General features: G+C 42.5%; 1 protein-coding gene and 1 long non-coding RNA gene across 6 annotated transcripts in view; one reads left to right on the top strand and one right to left on the bottom strand.

Annotated features, from left to right (window-relative positions):
• LOC127908187 (uncharacterized) overlaps nt 1-27,166 on the top strand; it is a 204,259-nt gene that overhangs the window by 27,962 nt on the left and 149,131 nt on the right. The gene's annotated exons all lie outside the window — the stretch shown is intronic.
• Nucleotides 1-27,166, bottom strand: part of dgkzb (diacylglycerol kinase, zeta b) — a 90,614-nt gene that overhangs the window by 50,327 nt on the left and 13,121 nt on the right. For 2 of the 5 annotated variants that reach the window (XM_035790529.2, XM_035790530.2), the window contains exon 1: nt 21,340-22,341. The exons of 1 other annotated variant lie outside the window; for it this stretch is intronic. In XM_035790529.2, the coding sequence (XP_035646422.1) occupies nt 21,340-21,548 (209 nt within the window). In that variant the 5' untranslated portion in view covers nt 21,549-22,341. Of the gene's footprint in view, nt 1-21,339; nt 22,342-25,364; nt 25,497-27,166 lie in introns of those variants that run through there. 2 more of the 5 variants (XM_035790533.2, XM_035790532.2) reach the window with 2 other exon arrangements.

The raw sequence follows: 27,166 nt of genomic DNA, 5'->3' as shown, positions 1-27,166 counted from the left end.
AGAGTGACTTTTACATTTATGACACTCTTCCTTAAGTCCATTGTATTGTTTACCTGTAGTGTTTCCTGCATGGTTCATACACACACATATGATACAACTCAAATTCATTTCTTATACCGCACAATCCATAGTTGTAGGCTAACAATATGCTATATGCTTTTGATAGTGGGTGTGAGGTGGAATTCACCTTTTTGTCCAATGAGGTCATTTCTGGGCAATATCTCTGTCCATTTAGGGGACCCCTTTTGGCTAAAGAGCACTCTCCGTGACAACATTGATCTGGCAATCTCTTGGATTTCGTTTCACTCTTGAAAACAGACACTGCCATGGCACAAGACAGACACGCCTGTATGGAATTTGACCCTTTGTGAAGGAATTGTGCAGGGGGTCCTGCAGGAATCCTATAGAACTGACAGAGTATGAATTATCCTCCAGAAATAAATCAAAATCCTGCACAAACAGGACAATTCCAGCACGATTTCTTGGGCTACTGAAGGAGGGGGGAAAAAAGAAAAGAAAAAGCCTCAGAAGATAAAGTGTGTTTGGAAGTGAGTGTAAATCATTTTGTATCTAGCTAGCAATTTGTTTTTGTTTGCAGAATATTTTTCATTAGTAAATTAGCTAGCATGTTCTCTACCACTGGCTGCAAGCAAGCTAGTTTTGACAAAAATAAAATACTATTTAGTACTGCCAACTCTCATGCATTGGGCATGGGACACGCATTTGTCCCTGTTCAGATGCTAAAACTCTTATTTCTCATGCATTGAAAAAAGTACTGCTTTTATTTCTAATTAATCCCGTGCTTATAAATAAATGTATTATATTAAAAATAATTAATCCAGATAACTAGCTAGCTACCTCATTACAACTTAGTTAGGATGTAGCTAATACAAATGTATTGTGTGTTTTCATTTTGAAGTGCATTATCAAAACGCTTTGTCCTTTCTTTATAACAAAATGCAATTTACCACTTGGCTGTCTATTGTATCACCCTGTCACAGGCCCTCCGAGTCAACACCACCTAATAAGATGAGGAAGTACATTGGTTTAAGAGGATTGCCTGCTACAGTTGTTCGAGAGATGTCCAGTTTGCAGCTGAACATGCAACATAGAGAAGACAAGCAAGGGAACCCTCAGTTCCCTCGCTGTGAGCATTCCTATAAATATATTCAGTGTATATTCAGTGCATTAACTTTTCAACAGTGCCTCCAAATAATTTTATTGTCAAAGCATATACACCTGCAATTCTAAATCACAAGCAATGTAACCGCGGCAGCTTCACCCGGGTGGTCCATAATATTTCTGCCATCGCACTGTGAACCACGGCAGATTGAAGCTTGTGATTGGTTTAGTAAGAGAACGGGACCCAGGTGATTTGATGTGCGTTTGTAAAATAAATGCTCCTCGCGATTACATGTTGACCCGTGTCGCGTGTGCAAGCGTTGCAAAATAAATGTACACATACATGTTATTCAATCATTGCAACCACACTGCTCACGCACGTAAATGAGCCTCTGTGTAGCCAGGCATTAAAATAGAACTTGGTTCTATTTGTGACACTTGACACGCTGTAAGTCCCACCTCTCCCATCTCCTCATTAGTTTTTAGGAGCATATACCCACGTGGGTGATTGAAAGATGAACTGAGGTCCACACTCCAGTCCAGTTGGTAGTGGTAGTGCACCTTAAAGTTGGTTGCCAACCACCATATAAAGTCCAGAGAAGGAGAAGCCTGAAGGAGGAGAGATACCTAGAAACAAACTCTGTTTACCCTTTTATCTGTGGATTCATTGTCTGAGTAGAGGACCTTGTGCATTTCAGGTAAAATAAACAACCCAATGTTTATATCCCAGGACAAATTAGCTAGCAACAGCAAGCTAGCTAGCTAAATTGCCATAAATGTTTAATTATTTTCGACCAGTACCAAAATTATTATAGTAGGTTCAGAGTTCGTTTTGATATTTCAATCTGCGTGTCTTGATCGCGTCTGTTGTGGGTGGACAAAATTAACATGTGCGTAATGTAATGGTGGACGCGCAAGAGGTCTGGTCAACATGTTAGAGTGGAGTGCAGCCACGGCAGACTGGGCAGACACTTTAGTTCTATGCGCTGATCAAAGTTTATGAACTCAGTTGTCAAAAGGGCAGCACAGCAATTTGTAGCGCTGTTTTGATAAACATAATTGTCAATAAATGAATTTGCTGTCACAGAATGCTTCCTTATGACAGCATGTGATAATAGGCTATATAGCCTACTACTAGTGATTTAATCTACCACTTGCATTAGCCCATATATCCATAGGCTACATTATTCACCTCGGTTGGTCATTGGCAACTTGGTTCACTAGCACTAGGTTCATTAGGCTGTAACAACAAACAAGCAGCATGAACATTATTTTGCTCGAACAGATAATGAACCCAAAATAATGAATGTGTAACTGATTCTAGTGGTGGGACAATACATTGTATGATCATTTGGGCTGCGTGTAGGGCAGGTCAGATTTAGGTCATCTGGTCTTCAGGAGATTTTATTATCCGATTAATTCATTTGGTCTTTCACAATAGCTGATAATCATTAGAATAATTCCCATCCCCTCAAAGGGCAAAACTATATACTAATTAGTGTGCTTATCTCAGCAAGAACACACACTTCTTACCAATTTTTCTGGTGTAATTAGAGAATTTTAGATCTGACACGCCAACTTGTATCTGATAACAAATGTACAAAGTTCAATGAGAGCTATGCAATTTGTGTTGAATACAGGCTAAATACAGGCTAAAACATAAAATGAGATTAGGCTATATTGAAATGACCCTTGCCCGGGCCTTCCGAGTGGCGCAGCGGTCTAAGGCAGTGCTGGAGGCTTCACTACAGACACGGATTCGATCCTGGCTGTATCACAACCGCCCGTGATCGGGAGTCCCATTGGGCGGCGCACAATGGCCCAGCGTCGTCCAGGTTAGGGGAGGGTTTGGCCGGGGGGGCTTTACTTGGCTCATCGCGTTCTATCAGGCGCTTGCAGGCTGACCTCGGTTGTCAGTTGAACAGTGTTTCCTCCGACACATTGGTGCGGCTGGCTTCCGGGTTAAGCAGGCGGGTGTTAAGAAGAGCGGTTTGGCGGGTCATGTTTCGGAGGACGCATGACTCGACTTTTGCCTCCCAAGACCGTTGGGTAGTTGCAGTAATGAGACAAAATCAAAATTGGGGAGAGAAAGGATAGAAATTACCCGTGCCTATATCCTGTTTTGTCATTTTAGTATTGTGCACAAGCGGCTAGGCAGAAACAGTAGGCATACATGCAAAATACCTTGCCTATATGTAGAGTAAGACGATGACAAGGTTTTGCAAATCAGCCTCAACCACCTGAAGATTGTTATTCATTAGATTTATCTTGAATGTGGGGTAATTAGTCAGATTAACATATTCAAACCCCCAGTATTTGGGAAACATAGATCAGTGGTAGGCGGCGAAACATCTTGGAGGACTGTCTCTAGGCTGGATTTTATACGGCCTGATTTTAAAGGGATAGTTCACCCAAATGAATGACATATTTGAATGTTGGTTGCTTATGATTAAGGAGAGACTGGAACCCATCCTATGGCTAGACACTAAACATAATAGAACGTGTTGGCTTAGACTGTTAACAACATGTAAACTATAACAACATGTAAACTATATTTCATTTCCAATTTTATTGAAAACAAATACATTTGCACAATGAACACTTGTCTCTCAAATACATCGTTACAGTTGTTGGTTAGCTAGCTAGAAAATGTTTGCCGTATTAGCATACACGTGACATCAGACAAAACAAGACACGGGATCATGAACAAGATAAAACTAGGTGAACCAAACCACCTACGATTCCCCTCATGGCAGCTTCTTGTCATTGTTGCTACTGTAACTGTCTGGCCATCCAAAACTATCTGGCCATCCTTTACTACTACAGCACATAATTTGCACTACTTGATCGCTGTTTTTCATGTAACACACACACACACACACACACACGCACACACACACACACAGATGTTATACAGTTATATTCTGAACTCTGCCCCTCATCTCTCTCTTCTCCAGTTAAGACGAGCCTATAAACAACAGTGAGACCGACTACCACAGAAGGCAGCACTGGACAGCCATGCAGGTGCAGGTAACACCACACAGTTTCAGGCTCTCTTTTCTCCCTTTAAAACAGAGCCTAACACACATACACATACTGTAAGCTGTTCATGTGATGTCACCATTACTCTCACTCTTGTTACAAAATATGCTTTTACCATTTTAATTCAAAATCTCATATTTTCTTCCTCCTAGGAATCATCTTTTACGAAAGTGCTGGTGAAATGGACAATCAAACACGTCCGCTGTTGCTGCATTGAATTAATAAAATTGCCAGTACAATGTTGTGCTTTCTGATCATTAATTTGAAATAATGTGGATTGTTCTACAGTTAATTCTCTCTGAAGGATAAGAAAGGAATCCTGCAGGTAATTTTAGGGCCATTATGCTGAAGGACAATTCCTACAGGTAGTCCTGGGAGGTAGTTATCTTTTGATAAAGCGAGGCAGGGTAGCTAACGTTAGCTAGTGAGGCAGGCTAGCTTACGTTTTTTGCTAACATTAGCATAGTTCGCTAGCTAGCTACCTCATTACAACTTAGTTAGGTCGTAACTCATACAAGTTTACTGTGTATTGTCATTTTGGTTGTGAAGTGCATTATCAAATAGCTTTGTCCTTTCTTTATAACAAAATGCAATTTACCACTTGGCTGTCTATTGTATCACCCTGTCACAGGCCCTCCGAGTCAACACCACCTAATAAAATCAGGAAGTACATTGGTTTATGAGGATTGCTTGCTGCAGTTGTTCGAGACATGTCCAGTTTGCAGCTGAACATGCAACATAGAGAAGACAAGCAAGGGGACCCTCAGCATCACGCAGAGATGGCCTCTCTGTGAGCATTCAAATGAATGGAACAGGGAAGACAATTGAATCAGGTTGGTGACATCTGACCTGGCAAAAGGTCAAAAACAGTTTCAAGTTCTGTCCCAATTTCCCTTCATAACCTAGCCTGGTGGTAACAACAGTCTGATCACTGTGTTGACCATTCTATTTCACTTCACACATACCTGAAGTGAAATAGAAAGGTGAACACAGTGATCCGGTTGGTTCCACCATGCTAATCATAACCACCTTTGATAATGTAATCAGTGCTCGGTATGTGCGTTTCTTTGTGACCAATTAGTATCTTAGATGAAGGGCCAGGAGTTGATCTACGCTGCCATGCCCATCCTACGCAGAGATTTGCTACGCACTTTTCAGTAGTTGGTATTCAGACTTACCTTATGCAGGTGTGTAAAGGGCTTTGCAGGCGTGGTTCCCTTGTGCGCACAGAATTCTTATAATTCAACTCCTGAAAACCCTCCCACTTGCTGGCCAACATCATTTCTCGTGGAGTTTTCATTCAATTGCACAACGTTAGCCTAATATGATCCACTAACATTAGTCAGAAACAACTTCACGGACGTGACAAGAGGCAAGAAAGGTAAACAGAATGGAATGATGCAAATGGAAGAATTATTACTGACGGTGGCTCCCAATAGTGGCTAATATTTAACATGATCCAAATTGTAAAATAACATGGAGAAAAACCTGGGCATATAATTCAAACATTCTAAAACTCATACATCAACTCGGTTGGTTCAGCCCTATAGAAGCCTATAGCTTGGGTCTCCAAATTTCCTTCATGCAAATTATGAGATTCGGGAAAAACGGCACAGCTATTTATAGCCTACTTCACTGTGGAAAAGGGGCCACAATACATGTCATGTTGATATGATTTTCAGTTTGCTTCCATATGACTGGTTTCACATTTGTCTCCAGGGATCATAAAGAAAAAATAATCTAAAACAATTGCTGTGTAATTACAATACCCTTCTCTAAACGGGTTACTCATTAACCTCGCTCCTATCAATTAATAAATGACAGTGCATGGAAAACGCTTTAATTTCTATTGGAAATAATGCTTTTTTGAACTTGGTACCGACAGGTTCGCTGGACCTTTTTCATGGTTTCCTTGCGTGAATTGATGAGGGAATTCATTTCTTAGATCTCCAACCCGAACAAATAGCGGGTGAATAGCATGCTATTCTCATGCTTAAGTTCAAGGTCAGAATACACACATAGAGAAGTGCATGAAAAGGGAATTACGTTCCATTTACGCACGCTTAACTCAGGTCGGAATCGGCCCCTTGGAGACATGCAAGATGATGTGATGGAGTCCTGACCAACAGACAGGAGTGATACTGATGTCTCTGAAGAGAGAGTGACCTAGCACATGGCATAACATTTTTAATAGACAACTTTTACTTGTATTGTCTCATTTAATTATTGAATTGACTGGTAATACCCAATATGGGGGAGGGAGAAACCCTGTGTATTCTACAACAGGATCAGGGAATTCCTGTTGTATACGGGAAACCACACAGGAAGGTATGACCACAGACGTTTCCCAAGATAGCTCCATTACCACCAGACAAAATTCTGATAAGCACAGTATCTGTATCAGCTAGGAATGACAATGAAAGATAAAAGGTGCACATTGTTATATTAGCAGAACACTGCTTCTATGGAACTATGTAAAGGGTTGTCTACATGGACCGGTTACTACATTTTTATAAACTTAGTTTAGAATATACAGTACCAGTGAAACCATTGGAAACACCTACTCATTCCAGGGTTTTTCTTAATTGTTTACTATTTTTACATTGTAGAATAATAGTGAAGACATAACAACTATGAAATAACACATACGGAATCATGCAGTAACCAAAAAAAGTGTTAAACAAAATCAAAATATATTTTATATTTAAGATTCTTCAAAAGTTGCCACCCTTTACCTTGATGACAGCTTTGCACACTTTTGGCATTCTCTCAACCAGCTTCATGAGGTAGTCCCCTGGAAAGCGTTTCAATTAACAGGTATGCCTTGTTAAAAGGTCATTTGTGGAATTTCTTTCCGTCTTAACGTGTTTGAGTCAATCAGTTGTGTTGTGACAAGGTAGGGGTGGTATACAGAAGACAGCCCTATTTGGTAAAAGACCAAGTCCCAATTATGGCAAGAACAGCTCAAATAAGCAAAGAGAAACGACTGTCCATCATTACTTTAAGACAGGGTTGGGCAACTCGTCGAGGGCCTGATTGGTGTCAAACTTTTTCTCCATCCCTAGCTGATTAATCAAATTGCGTTCTAAACTGGTGATCAGGATAAGGTGATTATTGGAGTCAGGTGTGTTAGCTGGGGCAAAACTGTGTCACCAATCAGGCCCCCGAGGACTGGAATTGCCCACCCCTGCTTTAAGACATGAAGGTCTGTCAATCTGGAACATTTCAATAACTTTTTCAAAGTTTCTTCAAGTGCAGTCGCAAAAACCATCAAGCGCTATGATGAAACTGGCTCTCATGAGGACCGCCACAAGAATGGAAGACCCAGAGTTACCTCTGCTGCAGAGGATAAGTTCATTAGATTTAACTGCACCTCAGATTGCAGCCCAAATAAACACTTCACAGAGTTCAAGTAACAGATACATATCAACATCAACTGTTCAGAGGAGACTGAGTGAATCAGGCCTTCATGGTCGAATTGCTGCAAATAAACTATTACTAAAGGACACCAATAAGAAGAAGAGACTTGCTTGGGCCAAGAAACACCAGCATTGGACATTAGTGGTGGAAATCTGTCCTTTGGTCTGATGAGTCCAAATTTGAGAGTTTTGGTTCCAACCGCCGTGTCTTTGAGACGTAGAGTAGGTGAACGTACGATCGCTGCATGTGTGGTTCCTACCGTGTAGCATGGAAGAGGTGGTGCGATGGTGCTTTGCTGGTGACACTGTCTGTGATTTATTTAGAATTCAAACCAGCATGGCTACCACAGCATTCTACAGCAATATAACATCCCATCTGGTGTGCGCTTAGTGGGACTATCATTTGTTTTTCAACAAGACAATGACCCAACACACCTCCAGGCTGTGTAAAGGCTATTTGACCAAGGAGAGTGATGGAGTGCTACATCAGATGACCTGGCTTCCTGGATGAGCTGGATGAGTTGGACTGCGGAGTGAAGGAAATGCAGCCAACTAGTGCTCAGCATATGTGGGAACTCCTTCAAGACTGTTGGAAAAGCATTCCTCATAAAGCTGGTTGAGAGAATTTCAAGAGTGTGCAAAGCTGTCATCTAGGCAAAGGGTGGCTACTTTGAAGAATATAACATATATTTTGATTTGTTTAACACTTTTTTGGTTACTACATGATTCCATATGTGTTATTTCATAGTTTTGATGTCTTCACTATTATTCTACAATGTAGATATTTTTTACATAAATTCAGCAATGTAATGCAGGAGATTTGTTTTGTGTGATTGAGTAGCAGGAAAGAGCTGTGGGAAAGCTTCTAACAGATAGGTGTGTCTTGGACACACCCAAGAAACACCCACATCAAACCACAACCCCAAGCCAACTCACGTTTTGCTTCTGTTATGCCCGCCAGCATTTCTTGTCAGGCAAAGGCAAAAAACGAGGCCAAATCATTACAACAAATGTGCCCAAATATCAAATATTGGCCAAATGCATAGATTATATCTATGATATCCGGTAGATACCTTTCTTTGTACTACAGTCAAGTTTTCATAGTAAAACTGAAAATCATACTCCGTCTATCCAAGACAGTAGCTAAATTGTTCGGATGCAGCAATGCTACCACCTAGTGGGTCATAGAAGTACCAGTAGTTCCCGTACCTCCCTGTTCAAATACACTTACAAAATTAGACTTCAGTATGTTTCTTTATTCTAAAAACATTTCCCTTTAGGGGACCTTAAGAATGATACGTAAATGTTTCAAACATCTGAACATGTTTCTGGGAAGATGTCTTAAAAGCTATGTGAGCTATACTCTACCTCCTCTTTTCGATTTTTAGACCCAAATGGATTCATGACTCTCCTTTACACCTCCCTCCCTGTCCCTCCTCCTTTCAGTCTTCTTCTCATTCCACTCTTCGGCTATGTTCTCGACTGCTCCTTTGCTCTCTCTCTCTCTCTCTCTCTCTCCATATTTGCTCTTTTGCTGCCCCTTTCCCCTCCAACTGTGTGTGTCCTAACCCAGGTGCCCTTAATGTCCTATCTCCTCCTCATTCAGGTCACAGCAAAGCTACCCTCCTAAGTCTTCTTCTCCCGCTCTATCTAGCTCCTCACTCTCTCTAGCTCCTTGCTCTCTCTTTCCATCTCTTCTCCATGCTGACCCTTTCCCCTCTAACTTGTGTGTGTCCTAACCCTACTGTAGCTCCTCTCCCATCTCCTCTCCAGGACACAGGAGAGCTGCCCTCCTGCGCTGGTGCTGGCCTGGTCCCCAAACACACGAGTACACTCCTGGGCCTTCCTCTGTGACAATGACCCCATAGTATAAATAGAAACAGGACAAAGTGGCGACAAAGATAGCCCAGGAAATGGGTCTGTGTAATCCCTGGGTCCTGACTGCGTCACTGTGATGCGCGCAGTGTATGCACGTGTCTGTGTGTGTGTGTGTGTGTGTGTGTGTGTGTGTGTGTGTGTGTGTGTGTGTGTGTGTGTGTGTGTGTGTGTGTGTGTGTGTGTGTGTGTGTGTGTGTGTGTGTGTGTGTGTGTGTGTGTGTGTGTGTGTGCGCTAGCAGCGAGTCTCATCACACTCCAATCAGGTTTCATTTGACCTCATCCATAACAGTTTGTCTGGCCTTAGGAGTAATTGGGATCACTCTTCACATTTCCCCAAAAGATAAAATGACAACATTTTCCCCCAATGTCGGCACTAATGCCCTACGCAACATGTGCAGCATTAGATTCGCATTAAATGAAATTATCCAAACAGGCTGTCACATGGAAGCCCTTAGCCTAGCGTATTTACTTCACAGAAGTTCATAAATTCAAAGCGTGCACATAATTCACACTGCCGGACTGCGCACGCTTTGAATTTATGAACTTCTGTGAAGTAAATACGCTACGTGACTTGAATGCAATTAATAAACCCTACAAGAAACCCCTACATTAGTTCTCTAGCCTATAAAATAATGTCTCCGTCTTTAAACTGTAATTGTGAATCTTCAGACAGTCACAATTGTGATAGGCATCTCTGTCACAGACTTGAAGTATTTTAACAATTCCGAGAGGCATGAGGGAAAATGGAATATTCTACTGTCCTAGAGCATATTCTATTTTCCTATCCAGTCCCAATCCCACTGACATTTTAAAATCCTGACTCCTATCTCACATGAAAATTCCAAACTTTTGATTCTGTAATCCATAGGTTGCATTACCAAAGAACGCCTCTTTCGCCTGCATGTCAAAATACCGTTCTAACATGTCCCCCTCGTACTTACTGCCAATATGAGAGCTTCGGTAGAGAACAAATGTGTGTTCAACAAATGGTATGAGAGTAGATATGGATATTTTCTCAAGTTGAGTTGGTCCCCGTTAAAATACCTTGATATTTGAACTATTTCTACTCTTCATCTCCCCGTTGTCCATGAGCTGATCTGCTATCTGTATAATCATCAACTCCATTTTGCCAAATATAGGAGATATTATGTCATTCGTTGAAGGAGGTTATCTAGCATGCTTAGCAACTTTGGTCATTTCACTTTTGTTTGACTGCCGTTACAAAGTAAGAACGTTTCAACAACTATACTCGGAGTGCGCTCTGTGAGTCCTCACCTCTTTGCCGAGATGCGCTGGTCATCAAAGATAGTTACTCTATCATTAGTACATATCAGTTTAATTTGCTCTGAAACCTTTACAAGGCGGTGCAGCCAAGCCGACAAGGTGGAGCAGCACTGCTGTTATTCGGGGAGAACCCTGGCATCTTGACCATATCTTGGTTTTAAAAGCTTTAAATGGGCACTTCTGATTTTTGCGGTATTTCCCACGACTCTCAAGATAAATATGAAGTGTTCCCCCGTCTTGAAACTTGGTTGATTTTCAAGAAAATATTCATCGCTAGTCTGGCCCAAGGGATCCCAGTTAAGCTGGGATAGGGACGGTCTTTTTAGTCAAGCCCCATTAGACAGATGCATCAAAATGGATTGGGAGTCTAAATGTAAATGTATTTTAATTGCAACAACCAATTTAAAAAGAGAACATTTTGCTTCAGCCTCAGCTCATTATCGAAAACCAGTAAGAGTTCACATCTCTCCGTGTCACCACAGTTACTCTATCCTGTGCCTCATCATCAGAGGTGCTGGCAGCGCATGTGCTGAAGCAGCATGGGAGAGAAAATGACCAGCTGGCCGTACACACACATCACACACACCTAGTGGCCGTGCTCTGTCACTTTCTCTCACACACACACACAAACACACACCTAGTGGCCGTGCTGTTACACAGGAGCCCAGGTGGCAGAAATGGAGAGAAAAAGAGAGCGCTGGTCTGGATGGCATTATCAGATTACGCCCAACTCAGTGGCTAACTGCGCGCAGACATTAAACCCACCCTACAAGTGCCACCTCACCTTCAACAGGGAACCAGCGACCCACAGGTAGAGAAGGTTATTTGTGTATTTTGGTTTCAATGGGGCGGAGCTGTGGTACAATGGATGTCAGGTGTTCTGGGTGGTGTTCATTAGGCACCAAACAGAAGAAAATGGACTGAAACAGGGAGGGACAACCTGGACTTAACAGGGGGGGCCCCTGTTTTCAAGAACTAAGAGCCGCTGGGGCGGCAGCGTAGCCTAGTAGTTAGAGCGTTGGACTAGTAATCGAAAGGTTGCAAGTTCAAATCCCTGAGCTGAAGGTACAAATCTGTTGTTCTGCCCCTGAACAAGGCAGTTAACCCACTGTTCCTCGGCCATCATTGAAAATAAGAATTTATTCTTAACTGACTTGCCTAGTTAATAAAGGTAAAATAGTTGTGATGGAAGTTGGCCAAGAGTGTCCAACTATACATGGCCTGACAGGTGTTGTCTGTGGGTCACCAGCACCCGAGGACAATTCAGTTTAATTCCAAATTCAAAGAGAGGGAAAATATAACTTTCTCATAACATCATTGAACAAACAGACACAACTGACTGGCTCATAACACACACACACACACACACACGCAATGGTGATTCATCAGTCAGGGGGGACTGGTAAAATGTGTGTGGTTGTTTGGTGTGACTGACTGAACATGACAGTTGTTGATGAGCAGAGAACTGCTACAGAGGCAGCCATCCATCTGTGTTTCTATCACACTAAAATAAAAGCAAATGATCTGTGCACAGATTGTAAATCCTGAACAAGACATCAACATACCAGTAAAACGCATACACACACATGCATGGGTGCATTTTACTTGACATTTGACATTTTAGTAATTTAGCAGACAATCTTATCCAGAGCAACTTACAGTTAGTGCATTAGTCTTAAGATGGGTAGGTAGGACAATCACATACAGTATCTTAGTCATGGTAAGTACATTTTTCCACAATAAAGAGGCTATCAGCAAAGTCAGTGCTAGTAGGGGAGAAAAAAAAGTGAAGTATGAGTTCACAAAAGGCTACTTACATTTTTTTTAAAATAATAACTACACACATGCATATACATGATCCCACACGCGCAGGCAAACACACGAGTAAACGCACACACACACAAAGTTTTACACACACACACTGTGTCAAACACACACACCATTTACGGGTCTGTATTCAGCTTTATGATGTCAGTCCACTGAGAAACCAGATATTCAAGAGTAGCTTGCACAAGTACAGCGCCTTCGGAAACTATTGAAACCCCATTACTTTTTCCACATTTTGTTACGTTACAGCTTTCTTCTAAAATAGATCCAATCAAAAAATCCTCAGCAATCTACACACAAAACCCTATAATGAAAAAGCGAAAAACAGGTTTTTCGAAAAGTTTGCAAATTTAAAGATAAAAAATGAATACGTATTTACATAAGTATTCAGACCCTTTGCTATGAGACTCGAAATTGAGCTCAAGTGCATCCAGTTTACATTGATCATCCTTGAGATGTTTCTACAACTTGATTGGAGTCCACCTGGGGTAAATTCAATTGATTGGACATGATTTGGAAAGGCACACACCTGTCTATACAAGGTCCCACAGTTGACAGTGCATGTCAGATCAGAAACCAAGACATGAGGTTGAAGGAATTGTCCTGAGAGCACCGAGGCAGGATTGTGTCGAGACATAGATCTGGGGAAGGGTACCAAAAAATGTCTGCAGCATTGAAGGTCCCCAAGAACACAGTGGCCTCCATCATTCTTATATGGAAAAGTTTAGAACCACCAAGACTCATCCTAGAGCTGGCCGCCCGGCAGAACTGAGCAATCGGCGGAGAAGGTCCTTGGTCAGGGAGGTGACCAAGAACACGATGGTCAATCTGACAGAGCTCCTGAGTTCCTGTGTGGAGATGGGAGAACATTCCAGAAGGACAACCATCTCTGCAGCACTCCACCAATCAGGCCTTTATGGTAGAGTGGCCAGACAGGAGCCACTCCTAAGTAAAAGGCACATGACAGCCCGCTTGGAGTTTGCCAAAAGGCACCTAAACACTCTCAGACCATGAGAAACAAGATTCTCTGGTCTGATGAAACCAAGATTGAACTTGTAGGCCTGAATACCAAGCATCATGTCTAGAGGAAACCTGGCACCATCCCTACGGGGAAGCATGTTGGTGGAACAATCATCCTGTGGGATGTTTCGCAGCGGCAGGGACTAGTCAGGATTGAGGCAGAAGATGAACAGAACAAAGTACAGAGAGATCATTGATGAAAACCTGCTCCAGAGCACTCAGGACCTGAGACTGGGGTGAAGGTTCACCTTCCAACAGGACAACGACCCTAAGCACACAGCCAAGACAATGCAGGAGTGGCTTCGGGACAAGTCTCTGAATGTCCTTGAGCGGCCCAGCCAGAGCATGGACTTAAACCTGATCGAACATCTCTGGAGAGACCTGAAAATAGCTCTGCAGCAACGCTCCTGATCCAACCTGACAGAGGTTGAGAGGATCTGCAGAGAAGAATGGGAGAAATTCACCAAATACAGGTGTGCCAAGCTTGAAGCATCATACCCAAGAAGACTTGAGGTTGTAATTGCTGCCAACGGTGCTTCAACAAAGTACTGAGTAAAGGGTTTGAATACTTACAGTACCAGTCAAAAGTTTGGACACACCTACTTTTTCTTTATTTTTACTATTTTCTAGACCAAGTCCATATTAAGGCAAGAACAGCTCAAATAAGCAAAGATAAATGACAGTCAATCATTACTTTAAAACATGAAGGTCAGTCAATCTGGAAAATTTCAAGAACTTTTAACATTTCTTCAAGTGCAGTTGCAAAAACCCATCAAGCGCTATGATGAAACTGGCTCTCATGAGGACCGCCACAAGGAAAGGAACACCCGGAGTTACCTCATCAAGGACAACGACCCTAAGCCCACAGCCAAGACAATGCAAGAGTGGCTTTGGGACAAGTCTCTGAATGTCCTTGAGTAACGGGTGGCGGAAAATCAGCCAACAAGTGCTTAGCATATGTGGGAACTCCTTCAACACTGTTGGGAAAGCATTTAAGGTGAAGTTGGTTGAGAGAATGCCAAAAGTGTGCAAAGCTGTCATCAAGGCAAAGGGTGGCTACTTTGAAGAATTTCAAATATAAAATACATATTAAATACTTTTTTGGTTACTACATGATTCCATATGTGTTATTTAATACTTTTGACTGGTCCTGTATGTAGTAAGTAAGTGTACTATTTCAGTTTTTTGTTTTTATAAATTAGCAAACATTTCTAAAAACGTGTTTTTGCTTCGTTGTTATGGGGTATTGTGTGTAGATTGATAAGGGAAAACTATTTAATCAATTTTAGAATAAGGCTGTAACCTCACAAAATGTGGAAAAAGTCAAGGGGTCTGAATACTTTCCGATGGCACTGTATATAAAGAAACCCTTTCCAGGTGAACCCTTTTGCATTTTGAAGGTGAAGGACCTGACCAAGGAATAACACTATGGATGAACTATATTTACCAGGAAGTTTTCAGCTATCATTTTATTTCCTCAAAACATATGAGATGATAGTTAATGTCCTATGTTCATGGCTTAATCTAATTGACGAAGTGTGATAAACAAACTATGCCATTCACCTAAAGCATAGGTAAAGGAAGGACAACATTGAAAACTAAATCACAAGGGTTCCTGTACAGTTTCCTAAATTTATAATATTGCTTTTAACACCTCGAGGTTGTGGCCAAATATATTGGCACCCTTCCACTTCTCTTAAATCATTTCGTATTTCTTCTAAATTAAGTCACCAAACATTGTTATTGAATTTTCAACATTGGAGAACAAAAGTTTAGTTTTTATTTAGAAAATATAGACAAATGGCATGGAAGGATTAGTGACGTTTGCTGCTGAAGAGTGGGCCAAATTTCCAGTCGAACGGTTCAGCAAGCTCATTGATGGCAGTTACACTACATTATCAAAAGTATGTGAATACCTGCTCGTCGAACATCTCGTTCCAAAATCATGGATATTAATATGGAGTTGGTCCCCCTTTGCTGCTATAACAGCCTCCACTCTTCTGGGAAGACATTCCACTAGATGTTGGAACATTGCTGTGGGGACTTGCTTCCATTCAGCCACAAGAGCATTAGTGAGGTCCGGCACTGATTTTGAGCAATTAAGCCTGGCTCGCAGTCGGCGTTCCAATTCATCCCAAAGGCGTTTGATGGGGTTGAGTTCAGGGCTCTGCGTAGGCCAGTCCACACCGATTACGACAAACCATTTCTTTAATATATATATTTTTTTGTGATAGCCAATTAGAAGTTACAGTCTTGTTCCATCGTTGCAACTCCCCTACGGACTTGGGAGAGGCGAAGTTCGAGAGTCACGCGTCCTCCAAAACACGGTCAGCTTGCAGGCGCCCAGCCCGCCACAAGGAGTCGCTAGAGCGTGATGGGACAAGGAAATCCCGGCCAAACCCTCCCGTAACCCAGACGACCCTGGGCCAATTGTTTGCCGCCACATGGGTTTCCCGGTCACGGCCGGCTTTGACACAGCCTGGGATCGAATCCGGGGCTGTAGTAATGCCTATGACAGTGCTACGTTGAAAGTCACTGAGCTCTTCAGTAAGGTCATTCTACTGCCAACGTTTCGCTATGGAGATTGCATGGCTGTGTGCTCAATTTTATACACCTGTCAGCAACTGGTGTGGCTGAAATAGTTGAATCCACAAATTTAAAGGGGTATCCACATACTTTTGTTTATATAGTATATCTTGGTCAAAGGCTGTGCAACCAAGGGCTAGCTCCGTGGTGGCAATCATTTCGTCCATGCTATTTGTCTTTATTTTCTAAATGAAAATTGTAAACTTCTGCAATGTCGAAAATCCAATAACAAGGTCCGAAACGTCAACTTATTTTAGATGATATTGGCAATTATTTAAGAAAAGTACAAGGGTGCCAATATATTTGGCCGCAACTGTACATACCGATATTTATCCTTTATTTTCAAAAAGTGTCGGATATGCATTCATCATATACCTTACACAAGTCTGACATTCATTGTCACAAGCTACACCCCAAACAGTGAGGCAAACTATGTTCAAGTCTGAATGAATACAAGTGCCCTTTCCTCCACATCATAAGAGTGTTTGTTATGGACAATTGTAATACAAATCTCTGGTCACCAATAACACGTCCACTCAGAAAAACCCTTCCACGGAGCGCAGAAATATGAGTGGTAACATTGACCATAACAACACAGTAGAATGATGTTTGGCTCTTATGGTCAATTACTGACTTCTCAAAAGAACATCAAATCCTCTATGCAAAGCTTTCACTAAAATATAAATGACTGTTTATACACTTGACTTGTCTGTCTTGTTTGCATTGCCCTGAACATGACTGAGCATGTTGTGATCCCTCTTTGCTTGTAGCCTAGGTGCATTTCAGTTGAGGAGTTAGTGGTGAGGAAGCTACTGTAGTAGAAATGGTTCCTGACCCATTGGTTTTCCTCAGTGTACGATAGCACGATTCCTCTTCAAATGCGGCACTCAGGTGTTTGAGTGACATAACCCATGAATACTAAAAAAGAAGGATGGCCGCAACACGGATGCGGACAAACAAATAATAATACTTTTGGGGGATTTGTTTTGTATTGTTAGGTTTTACTACACTGTTGGAGCTAGGAACATAAGCATTTCGCTACAAAATTTGTGTACGCGACCAATAACATTTCATTTTATTTTTAACAACAAGTCCCATATTCACAATCCATCTCAGAGTAGGAGTGATGATCTTTTTTTTTAACCTTTATTTAATTTAACTAGGCAAGTCAGTTAAGAACAAGTTCCTTTTTTTCAATGACGGCCTAGGAACAGTGGGTTAACTGCCTTGTTCAAGGGCAGAACGACAGATGTCAGATGTACTTTGTCAGCTCGGGATTGCGATCTTTCAACCTTTCGGTTACTAGTCCAACGCTCTAACCACTAGGCTACCTGCCGCCCCACATTACAACAGTGGCCGCAGCAATAATTTTGGGCACCTTGCCAGTGAACTAGAATAATACACTATCATACTGGTGCACCATTTCCACTTATTTGATTCAAATTTGTCTGAGTAAATGGGCCAGTTCAGAGGTCATCTATCTGTCCCCGAAAATACTATGAGAACACACATACAAACACATACAAATACATCGATTTTTGAGTAAACTATCACTTCTTTGAGATTACTGTTCTTCACAGCTCAGGGATTCAATCTTGCAACCTTTCGGTTACTAGTCCAACACTCTAAGCACTAGGCTACCTGCCTCCCCCAAGGATCAGGCCCAGCCTTTATTCATTATGCTCTAAAAGGCTAAACTGATTCTAAATCAGCACTCCTGCTTTAAAAAAGCATCTCAGCCATCTAATCTAATCTAGCTAGACAGACAAAAAGGGAAACACAAGCATTGAAACATAAACATACAGCAAGTTAAAACATCAAGTTGAAAATGATCCTCCTCCTTCACACACTCATTCTATCCCCTTTAGTCAATGGATTATGTACATTATAAAATAATTGTTGGTCTTCCCCTTTTAATACTACACTTACAGATCAAAGAAGGGGACGTAGTGCCAGTTTGAGTGTTCAGCTTACAAAAGCAAAGGCCCTGGGGCTTTTGACGTTTTTTTGTCCCCTTTAGGGTTTATTTCTGAACTAGTTTAAAGTGGGTAAGAGAGCTGCTGTGTGGCCCTACTCCTGATTGGGACTAACCAAATCCTCAGCACACGAGAAATTGGCATGTTGAATTCCCCTTAAGGCCTTCCCACACTGTATGTCGGATTCAGTCTTTCACATGTCACACTGTGAGATGTTACCATTGTTACATGTCACACTGTGAGATGTTACCATTGTTACATGTCACACTGTGAGATGTTACCATTGTTACATGTCACACTGTGAGATGTTACCATTGTTACATGTCACACTGTGAGATGTTACCATTGTTACATGTCACACTGTGAGATGTTACCATTGTTACATGTCACACTGTGAGATGTTACCATTGTTACATGTCACACTGTGAGATGTTACCATTGTTACATGTCACACTGTGAGATGTTACCATTGTTACATGTCACACTGTGAGATGTTACCATTGTTACATGTCACACTGTGAGATGTTACCATTGTTACATGTCACACTGTGAGATGTTACCATTGTTACATGTCACACTGTGAGATGATACCAAATAGAAATATTGATGTCAACCTGGTGAAATTGTACGATTTGTTTCAGTTCTGTCGTCACATTCTGCGATTGGCTTGCGAAGCTACGTCAGCCGACGTAGGCTACGTCAACTGCAGCGGTGTATTTCATCTGCACAAGGGCCAGCACCAGCAGCGCAAGCCTCCCGACTGAGTTTTTAGAAATTGTTTTACATACAAACTTTATATGTCCAAACTCTGAATCAAATAGGCTTCCCAAAAAGAACATGGTCCCTGTGGTAGAACGTTTATATTGATTGACGATTTTGTGCATTTATCAAAAACCCATCAGGTAGCCTGATTTCAGATGTGTCATGTAAACAAGATGATTAGAGAAAGCGTTCTTCTTGCTAAGCATGTACATCTTGAAATAAAACTATAATATTAAAATCAGTTCAGGCCATTGTGTCTATTGGTCAGTCACCGGGAACAGCAAAAATTGTCTGACATTGACAGAACTTTGTCGGAACCTACGACCGCACACAGTGGTACTTAAATCGGTAGACCTAGACCCTGTCACGTTGAACGAGCCAAGACGTCCGACAATCGTTTACGACCTAAGAATTTGCCCATGATGTGGACATTTTGTCTGGGACAGCAAAATCAGGGTATAAAAGACGGCAAAAATTCTACAGTCTGTCCGGGGCTTTAGTTCCCCTTGGTAGTGATGAAGCTCCCAGCTGGGCCTAAAAATGACAGTTTTTCATTAATTGCTCTGCCAATCCATTAAAACCCGCTATATTTAGAGGGCCATGGGAGATCGCGTTGTGAGATTAATGTAACGGCGTGATTCAATTTGAAAGTGCACTTGTTACCTTTTAATTCACGACAGTTTAAGCATATCTCGGCTCTGTCGTTGAAAGCATAATGAATGCTTAAAGTACACAAGGTCAAGTCATGTTGCAATTACTGCTGCATGTATCATGAAGAGGAAATACATTAATAGTTGTTGAACCAAGCAGATGACACTCAGGGTCACTAGCCTTTCCCACGACAGAGGAAAATGAACTGTTGTACTGAACACTAAACCACAAGTTTGGTATCCCTTTTGTTAACAATAAAGACAGAGCATACCTCTTGTTAACTTGATTTTGACCATTAATATACTTAACTTTAGACAATTTGCCCCGACTACAGCAAGGCTCATGAGATGGTTTCGTCGCATACAATTAATGACCAATGATAGACAGAACTCACAAAATGTTCCTATAATGCCAAGACATAAGACATACAACGTCGATTCGGGCATATAAAGTTTGTACGTGAAACTATTTCTAAAATGCATACTTTCAGTTTTTCCAAACTCAGTTGGGAGGTTTGCACTGCTGGTGCTGGCACATGCACAGATCAATTACACCGCTGCAGTTGAAGTAGCCTACGTCAAAACAGTACTATAATGCCAATAAAACATTTTAAACTAGGCAAATCAGTTAAGAACAATTCCTTTTTTACAATGACGGCCTACCCCCGCGGCCAAACCCTCCCCTAACCCGGACGACTCTGGGCCAATTGTGCGCTGCCATACGGGACTCCCAATCACGGCCGGTTGTGACACAGCCTGGGAACGAACCAGGCTCTGTAGTGATGCCTCTAGCACTGCAATACAGTGCCTTAGACCGCTGCATCACTCGAAAGGCCGAGTGATATAAAACACGACGTTGCACCTGTTAAGACTCCAGTGACGCACCTGACTGGATAGTTCAAGGGGATGAAACAGTCACCAGTAAAACAAAAACAGGAAGCTCTCCAAACAGTAATCTGAAGCTGAAAAAGAAACAAGTGGGAAAACACTTGGAAAGCACCTGTGGCTGCAGAACAGCACTGATCGTCTGACGCTAAAACAGTTTGTTTTTGTTCAACTGAAGACCTGAAGTGATTATCTGGCCCAGTGATGGGCTTCGGCAGTGCTGATCAAGTTCAGAGAGAACTGTAGCTCCCAAATTTCCATCATGACTCTCACTCTGTGGTTCAACTCTCACAGTCATTCCAATACCGTAGCATCGTTGTGTTAGCCTGCTCCCAGATCTGTTTGTGGAGTCTTGGAAATGGCCATAGGAGTTAAAAAGACAGCACAAACAGATCTGGGACCCCACACTGGCTCTGGGGCCCCCTGGATGTCCCATGCTCAGACCTTTCGTGGGGGGGGGGGGGCACTGACTGTAGCCTTCAGCGCAGAACGTTTTTGCGACATTTCCATGACGTCTCCATCTGCCACAGTTTGGCAACGTTATGTTTTCTGTCTCCGCTAAGTGGTTGTGGGAACACTCCTACAACATTTCCACAACCACTCTGCTGCAGCTAGCGTAACGTTTTATAGCTAATATCATGCTATTCTACACATATTGTCATGGTGCAGAGAGAAAATGTTGCAGTTTTTTTTAGCTAATCTTGTGCTATTCTACACATTTTGCAATGAGGTTGAGAGAATTTTTGCATTTTTAAAGCAAAGTTCCTGCTATTCTACACATTTATTATTGTATTTTGGGGGGGGGCCCTAGAGCCCGCGGGACCTCCCCCAACTTGCGGGGGCTGCGGGGGTGTGTGGTATGCCAGTGGCTACAGTATGCATACTCACTTCCTGCCAAACATGCGCAGTGTGAAGTTCTTGGTGGTGTGGGGGCAGCGGATGGCGGCGGCGGCGGAGGGCAGGACCGGGCTGGAGGAAGAGGAGGAGGACGAAGAGGCCGGCGAGGCAGAGGTGTAGGGTTCGTCTCCATCCTGCAGAGTCTCGTCAGGGTCGGGGGAAGCCCCCGCTCCTTCCTGCTCCTCTTCGGGCTGCTCCATGGCCGATGTTCTTAAACGGTTGTTTCTCAGTTCTCTCTCACACACAGAGCTTCTCCTCTCCTTTCAGAGGAGTCACAGAGTCCACACAGCCCCAGGCCAGGCAGCAAGAGGCCATAAGAACAACAAAAAAGTCCCCAGCAGCAATAAGCAGCAACTACACTCTGGCCGTTCCTTCCTCCATTCAAAAAAAAAAAGGGAGGATATTAGAGAAAAAACAAAACAGGAAATCGACAATTAGTCTTCCGTAACCCTGTTTCCTTTCTCACGTGTCAAGTTTGACACAAGAGCGCAGAAGAGGGAAACTCTATAGAGACAAACTTGGTGTGTGCACTCCTTGTGTGGTAGTCGCTCACCACACACAGCTCTGTTGAGCTGCAGGCAGCAGTATCATTCGAACTGAAATGTCTCTCCTGTTCCTCCACAGGCTGGTCTGGTCTTCTCTCCCAACTGGCTTCCTCACTCTCTTCCTCCAATGCCACCGTCAGAGGAAGCCTCTCTCCCCGCTCTGCTGTTCGTGTTTCCTGGTCAGGCTGCGCTCTCTCCCTCTCTCTCTCCTGGCACTACTACTACTACTCTCACCACCACACAACACACACTGGCTGGCTCACCTTCTATGGGACTATTTCAAACAATCCAGGAAGTGTCATACCCAGATGAAGCAACAAGCAAGAACAAGGCCTACCTGTGGCTTCTTGTTCGCATACGTTCCCTCTCTTGCTTCAGTGTCATCTTGCTTCCTTTCACTCTCTTGCACATACTTTTATCTCCCACTCATCTCTGTGGCTCTCCCTTGCTTTCTCTCTCTGTCCCTCCCCTCCCTCTTACTTTCTCTCCCATTGGCCGAGAGTATTATGTGAGTGCGTTGCCACCTATTGGTCGTTAATGAAAAATGCCTAAATTGAGTGTGTGGAAGGGAACGAAAATGTGCTAAATGTGTCCAAATATCCAAATATAGCCTAAAACATGTCGAAAGCTGAAAGCATACATGAGCTCAACCTAATTTATAACACATCCTGTTTAACCACAGAACCACACGTCTGCTTATTATGATAATAAGGACGTTGCAGGACCCATTGCTTCACTATACAAGGGCATGAAATTAAACAAAAGCACCTCATTTTTTATTTGAACACATCCCTCTATTTAAAACCAGGCGGTATGTATAACTGCCTGACCAAAGTCCTGCCTCTCACTTCGATCACATTTCCAGTTCCCCACTCTTTGCAGTGTACTCCGCTCCGGCTTCCCTCCCACATACGCTTTACATAAAGATGGGTGAAAAAATGCCCACGCCATCCATCCATCTATCCAGCGCTTTTTTTCCACACACACCACCCCACTTTTAGCGATAGAGAGTGCCGCTGCAGAAGCTGAGAGTTCACACGGCCGCAGCAGTGAGTCCCACGCAGAGATCTTCACCACATGCGCGTGGCTGCCACCTCCCCTGGGCTCCCGTTATGAGCTGGAGTTCAGCTCGGTGCACCGCTCTGAAGGATAGCCAAAGTTATTTTTTGACAGCCAATTAAAAAAAAAAGAGGTGCAGTGGGCGCCTGGCGGATCAGCGCGATACTGTAATAATCCGGTTCTGTTTCCAGGATGGGTCGACCATCTCACTCCACAAAATTTACAACTCGGGTCATGATTGCGTAACAGAATTGGGTTATGATGATACCTCCAGGAATGATGGTGATGTGGTGCCCCAGTTTCAGTTTGTGTTGCGTATCAAGGATTATAGGTTGTGCCATGACAGTTACACAGGCCCAGACTGGAGGGATGCCCCAAGCAGATGTTTTCAAATGGAGATAAGAGTTGCAGAGCTCCGGGGGCACAGGAGGACACAGTAGAAAAAAAGAGAGAAAAAAACCCGACACTGTGGGTCTGAAATGGCACCCGATTCCCTACATATTGGACTACTTTGACCAGAGCCTTATGTAGAGAATAGGGTGCCATTTCGGACACACCTGGGTTGTACCTGAAGTAACCGAGGCAAGATATTTTTTTATCAATGACGTCGGGAAAGGTCCAAATTAATCAAAACAAACTTAGTGTGTATACTATAACTCGGTTTTATTGCTAATTATACCTCACTGCTCACTCAAATGTATGTTACATGAGCACACCACGCCACAGTAGTGGATCTGTTAGATAACACATTCCGGTGATTTGCACTGCTCAGGTTATGGAGGGACTCAATCCTTCTCCTAGCTATTAAAGCTCTATGAAAATACAAGATCATTGATGCCAGTCCTCTCTCAGTGACCTGTAACCTTAGATAACACATCACAGAGTATCAAATCAAAATCATCTACGCATTCGGTGCATTGCGTTTTCAGAATGCAGAGAAGATGGTAGATGCTTTTGATTTGGTACTCTGTGAGGTGTTATCTAAGTTCCTATTATCCAGAAGTCAAATATCAAAACCTCAACGAAACAATAACAAATGGGCCTACTACTAAGTAACAGCAGTCAAACATGCCTATGGCATTTTCTGTTGGAAATCACAATGGAACAGACACCAGTTTTGGGAATAGCTACATCCCCCTACTGTACAAAATGCAGTCTATACAAATGAGCACCCCCATGGACAAATCATTAAATCTACATTTAGAAGGACACATTTCCCAAAATCAGTAATCCCCTCATCCCTCCTCATTTGGATAAGTGAAACACCCAAACATAAGCCATGGGGAAATGAAGACCACTTTGCATGGGTGTACAGTCTAGTCAGTTTTTAGGCCATGCTGGTTTTCATTAGGGCACACCGTAACAAAATGTTTAAAAACATTTTGCAACAGAAAAATAAAACTAAAGCGTATTTCATTGAAAACGTATGGAGGTTTCATTTCTGTTTTATTCCGTTTAATGCCTTAATAAACACGACCCAGGTTATAGTTCATATCAAGCCTAATCAATAATATATGCCATTTAGCAGACGCTTTTATCCAAAGCGACTTACAGTCATGTGTGCATACATTCTACGTATGGGTGGTCCCGGGAATCGAACCCACTACCCTGGCATTACAAGTGCCATGCTCTACCAACTGAGCTACAGAAGACCACATCAATAGATAATACAACAACAAAAAACTGTTAAACTTACTGTATTTCACAAGGTGAAAATGAATGCAGAGGTATGTGTAAAGAGGTTGTATGCATGTTACAACATACGTTCAGAGGGATGCAGAGGCCAAAAAATGTACAAGTGGGTGATGATGATAGCAGATATTTGGGGCAAACCATATTTGGAGTGGTTTGGGCTCCATCTAGTGAACATACAGTGTAATTCAATCATTGAGGAAGATGCTGAGTGTGCGATGACAATTACTCACGCATCATGCCTCAATATTTAGACTTGAAAGCAGACTAAGGACTGAATTGACACGTCAACACAGCTAAAAGCGATAAAGCCAGTCAGACATAGAAATTAAATAAATGTTCAGAGGATAAACGTCTAGCATAGGACCTTATACAAACACATACATTTGTAATACAGGAAAACAAAGGCCATAAGTGAGCAACCATACAGTAGAGAAGTGATTTACTTTACCGGCAACAAAAATCCATATCATCTGCTTTTTTTTTAGATTTTTTTTTTTTACTAACACCCACACATGAGCCCACGCAGACAGAGGACATATGCTTTCTCTGCTGCACCAGTGCCAACAGAAAACAACAAGGCAGCAGCCAATGTTCTAACGATAGGATACAGCACAGAACTACATTATTCCATTATTCAACGGGTACAATTTTACTTTGGTGTGTTTGGTCAAATAAATTGTGCAATTAATCAGAGTAGGTCGGTGCCTCCCACATTACCTGTGACAAGGCAAGATCCTTTTGCACTGATGTTTCTTCATTTGTGTTTATATCCTTTCAGTCCCCTGTCTCTCGACGCAGACCACAAAAACCTCAACTCAAGAGTCCACAGTCTGTTACGAGAGACTACACAAAGTCACCAAGAGTGAGCCACCCTTAAAGCCTTCTATTTGTTCTCCGTATCCTGATTCAACTTCCCCATTGTTATGGACAATATTACTAATCATCTTCTACTTGTTAAGAAACTGGAAACCGGTACTAAGTCATTACAAAACAGGTCAAGTGTCTTGTGAAAGTGATTGCAGTGCCACTTACTGTAATCACTAAACAAGAAACAGCTTAAAAAAGGAAGAGAAAGGATTGATTGTTAGTGACCACGACCAAAGGCCTCTTTATTTCACATCACATGGTCAAACCATGTCATATAGTAAGCAGAGAAAAAGGATAAGTTATACTATAGTATAGTCTCAGTGGTTTTCTATATATAGTATATGTGTGACTGGGTCAATAGCTATTGGTCATGGGGTGCACTTGTTACAAGGGACCTGCGATTAATGAACATGCCATGTTACAGCAGGCCCTCATTAGCCACGCAGGCATGGGTTCATAACAAGCAATCACATGGGCATGTAGTGTATGTGCTGCTGTGGTTGCCTGACAGGTCATTTTGCCAGCCTGTGCAGTCAGTCTGCTATTTTCACAAGAACAGCAGCACTATTTCAGTCCTACCCGCTCCAGCCCTGGGGCTATAGAGATAGAGCGATACTCGTGGCTCCCACAATCGAGAACACCACAGTATTGCATGGCAGCGGATAGATGTGTGTTCTCACATTGATGACGGTTTCTTTTGATGATGAGGGAGTCGAAAGAAAAACAGGTCTTACCCAACAGGGTTGCGGTTTCCCCCGTTCTGTGCGTGGGCGGGGTGGGGATTGTTTTTATAGTTTGACATTTAAGGTCACTTATCAATTTGAACCCTTCCAGCAAACCTCCTCTGCCTGGCTGACTGTCATGACACATCACTGACAGAGGTCAGCTCATGGGGCCGAGCAGAGTTAGTTATCACACAACAAAACACACAGACAGAATCGGATATTACGAGTAGGACACCATCTCAACACTGCATGGAATTGACAAGGAGCGGTATTATACAATGCTGGTCAGATGCTGTTCACATCTGAATGCTGTTAACGATGCTGTTCTATTGCAACTGGTGTATTCAGTTACAATAAAACTACAAGGGGAAGTACACTGTGAACACTTTAAATGACAAAATAAGAATTGGACATATTCTGGCAAACTAGAGAGAAGCTACACTAATCTATGGCTTGGTGTGTTATGAAGTGCCATGTGTTTCCAGTGCAGGCATGAAGAATATACAAAAGACACCAAGCACAGCTTCGATTTTCATCATTTTCAATCCGATACAGATTTTCATAAAACACACACACATAAGCAAGCAGAACCACCACTCCACATATGCACACTTCATCAGCTATCCCAAATGAAGTAGAGAAAAAGGCCCTCCTCTTCCCTCACTCAGCACTGTACCAAACAGGAACAGGCAGATGGAACGTTCTGCGGAACAGCTGTGTCCACCAACCGGTGTGTGTGTGGGTTGTAGCATGCAGGCAGTGTGCATTAGAGGTTGACACGGGAACAGGACTCCTGCGGGACATGCAGGGAATGTCAAGTTCTTGAGTCAAGTTCAGGACAGTTGAAAAATTAAAGACTTTGTCCAAAACTTGAGACACAGCTCGTCAGCTAGTGTAACTGAAAGACTTTGTCCATTTCTTTAGAGA

This window comes from Oncorhynchus keta, chromosome 17 (genome assembly GCF_023373465.1).
Source record: "Oncorhynchus keta strain PuntledgeMale-10-30-2019 chromosome 17, Oket_V2, whole genome shotgun sequence".
Lineage (NCBI taxonomy): Eukaryota > Metazoa > Chordata > Actinopteri > Salmoniformes > Salmonidae > Oncorhynchus > Oncorhynchus keta.
The sequence above is the reverse complement of the archived record's forward strand: the minus strand, read 5'-3'. Positions and strand labels throughout refer to the sequence as shown.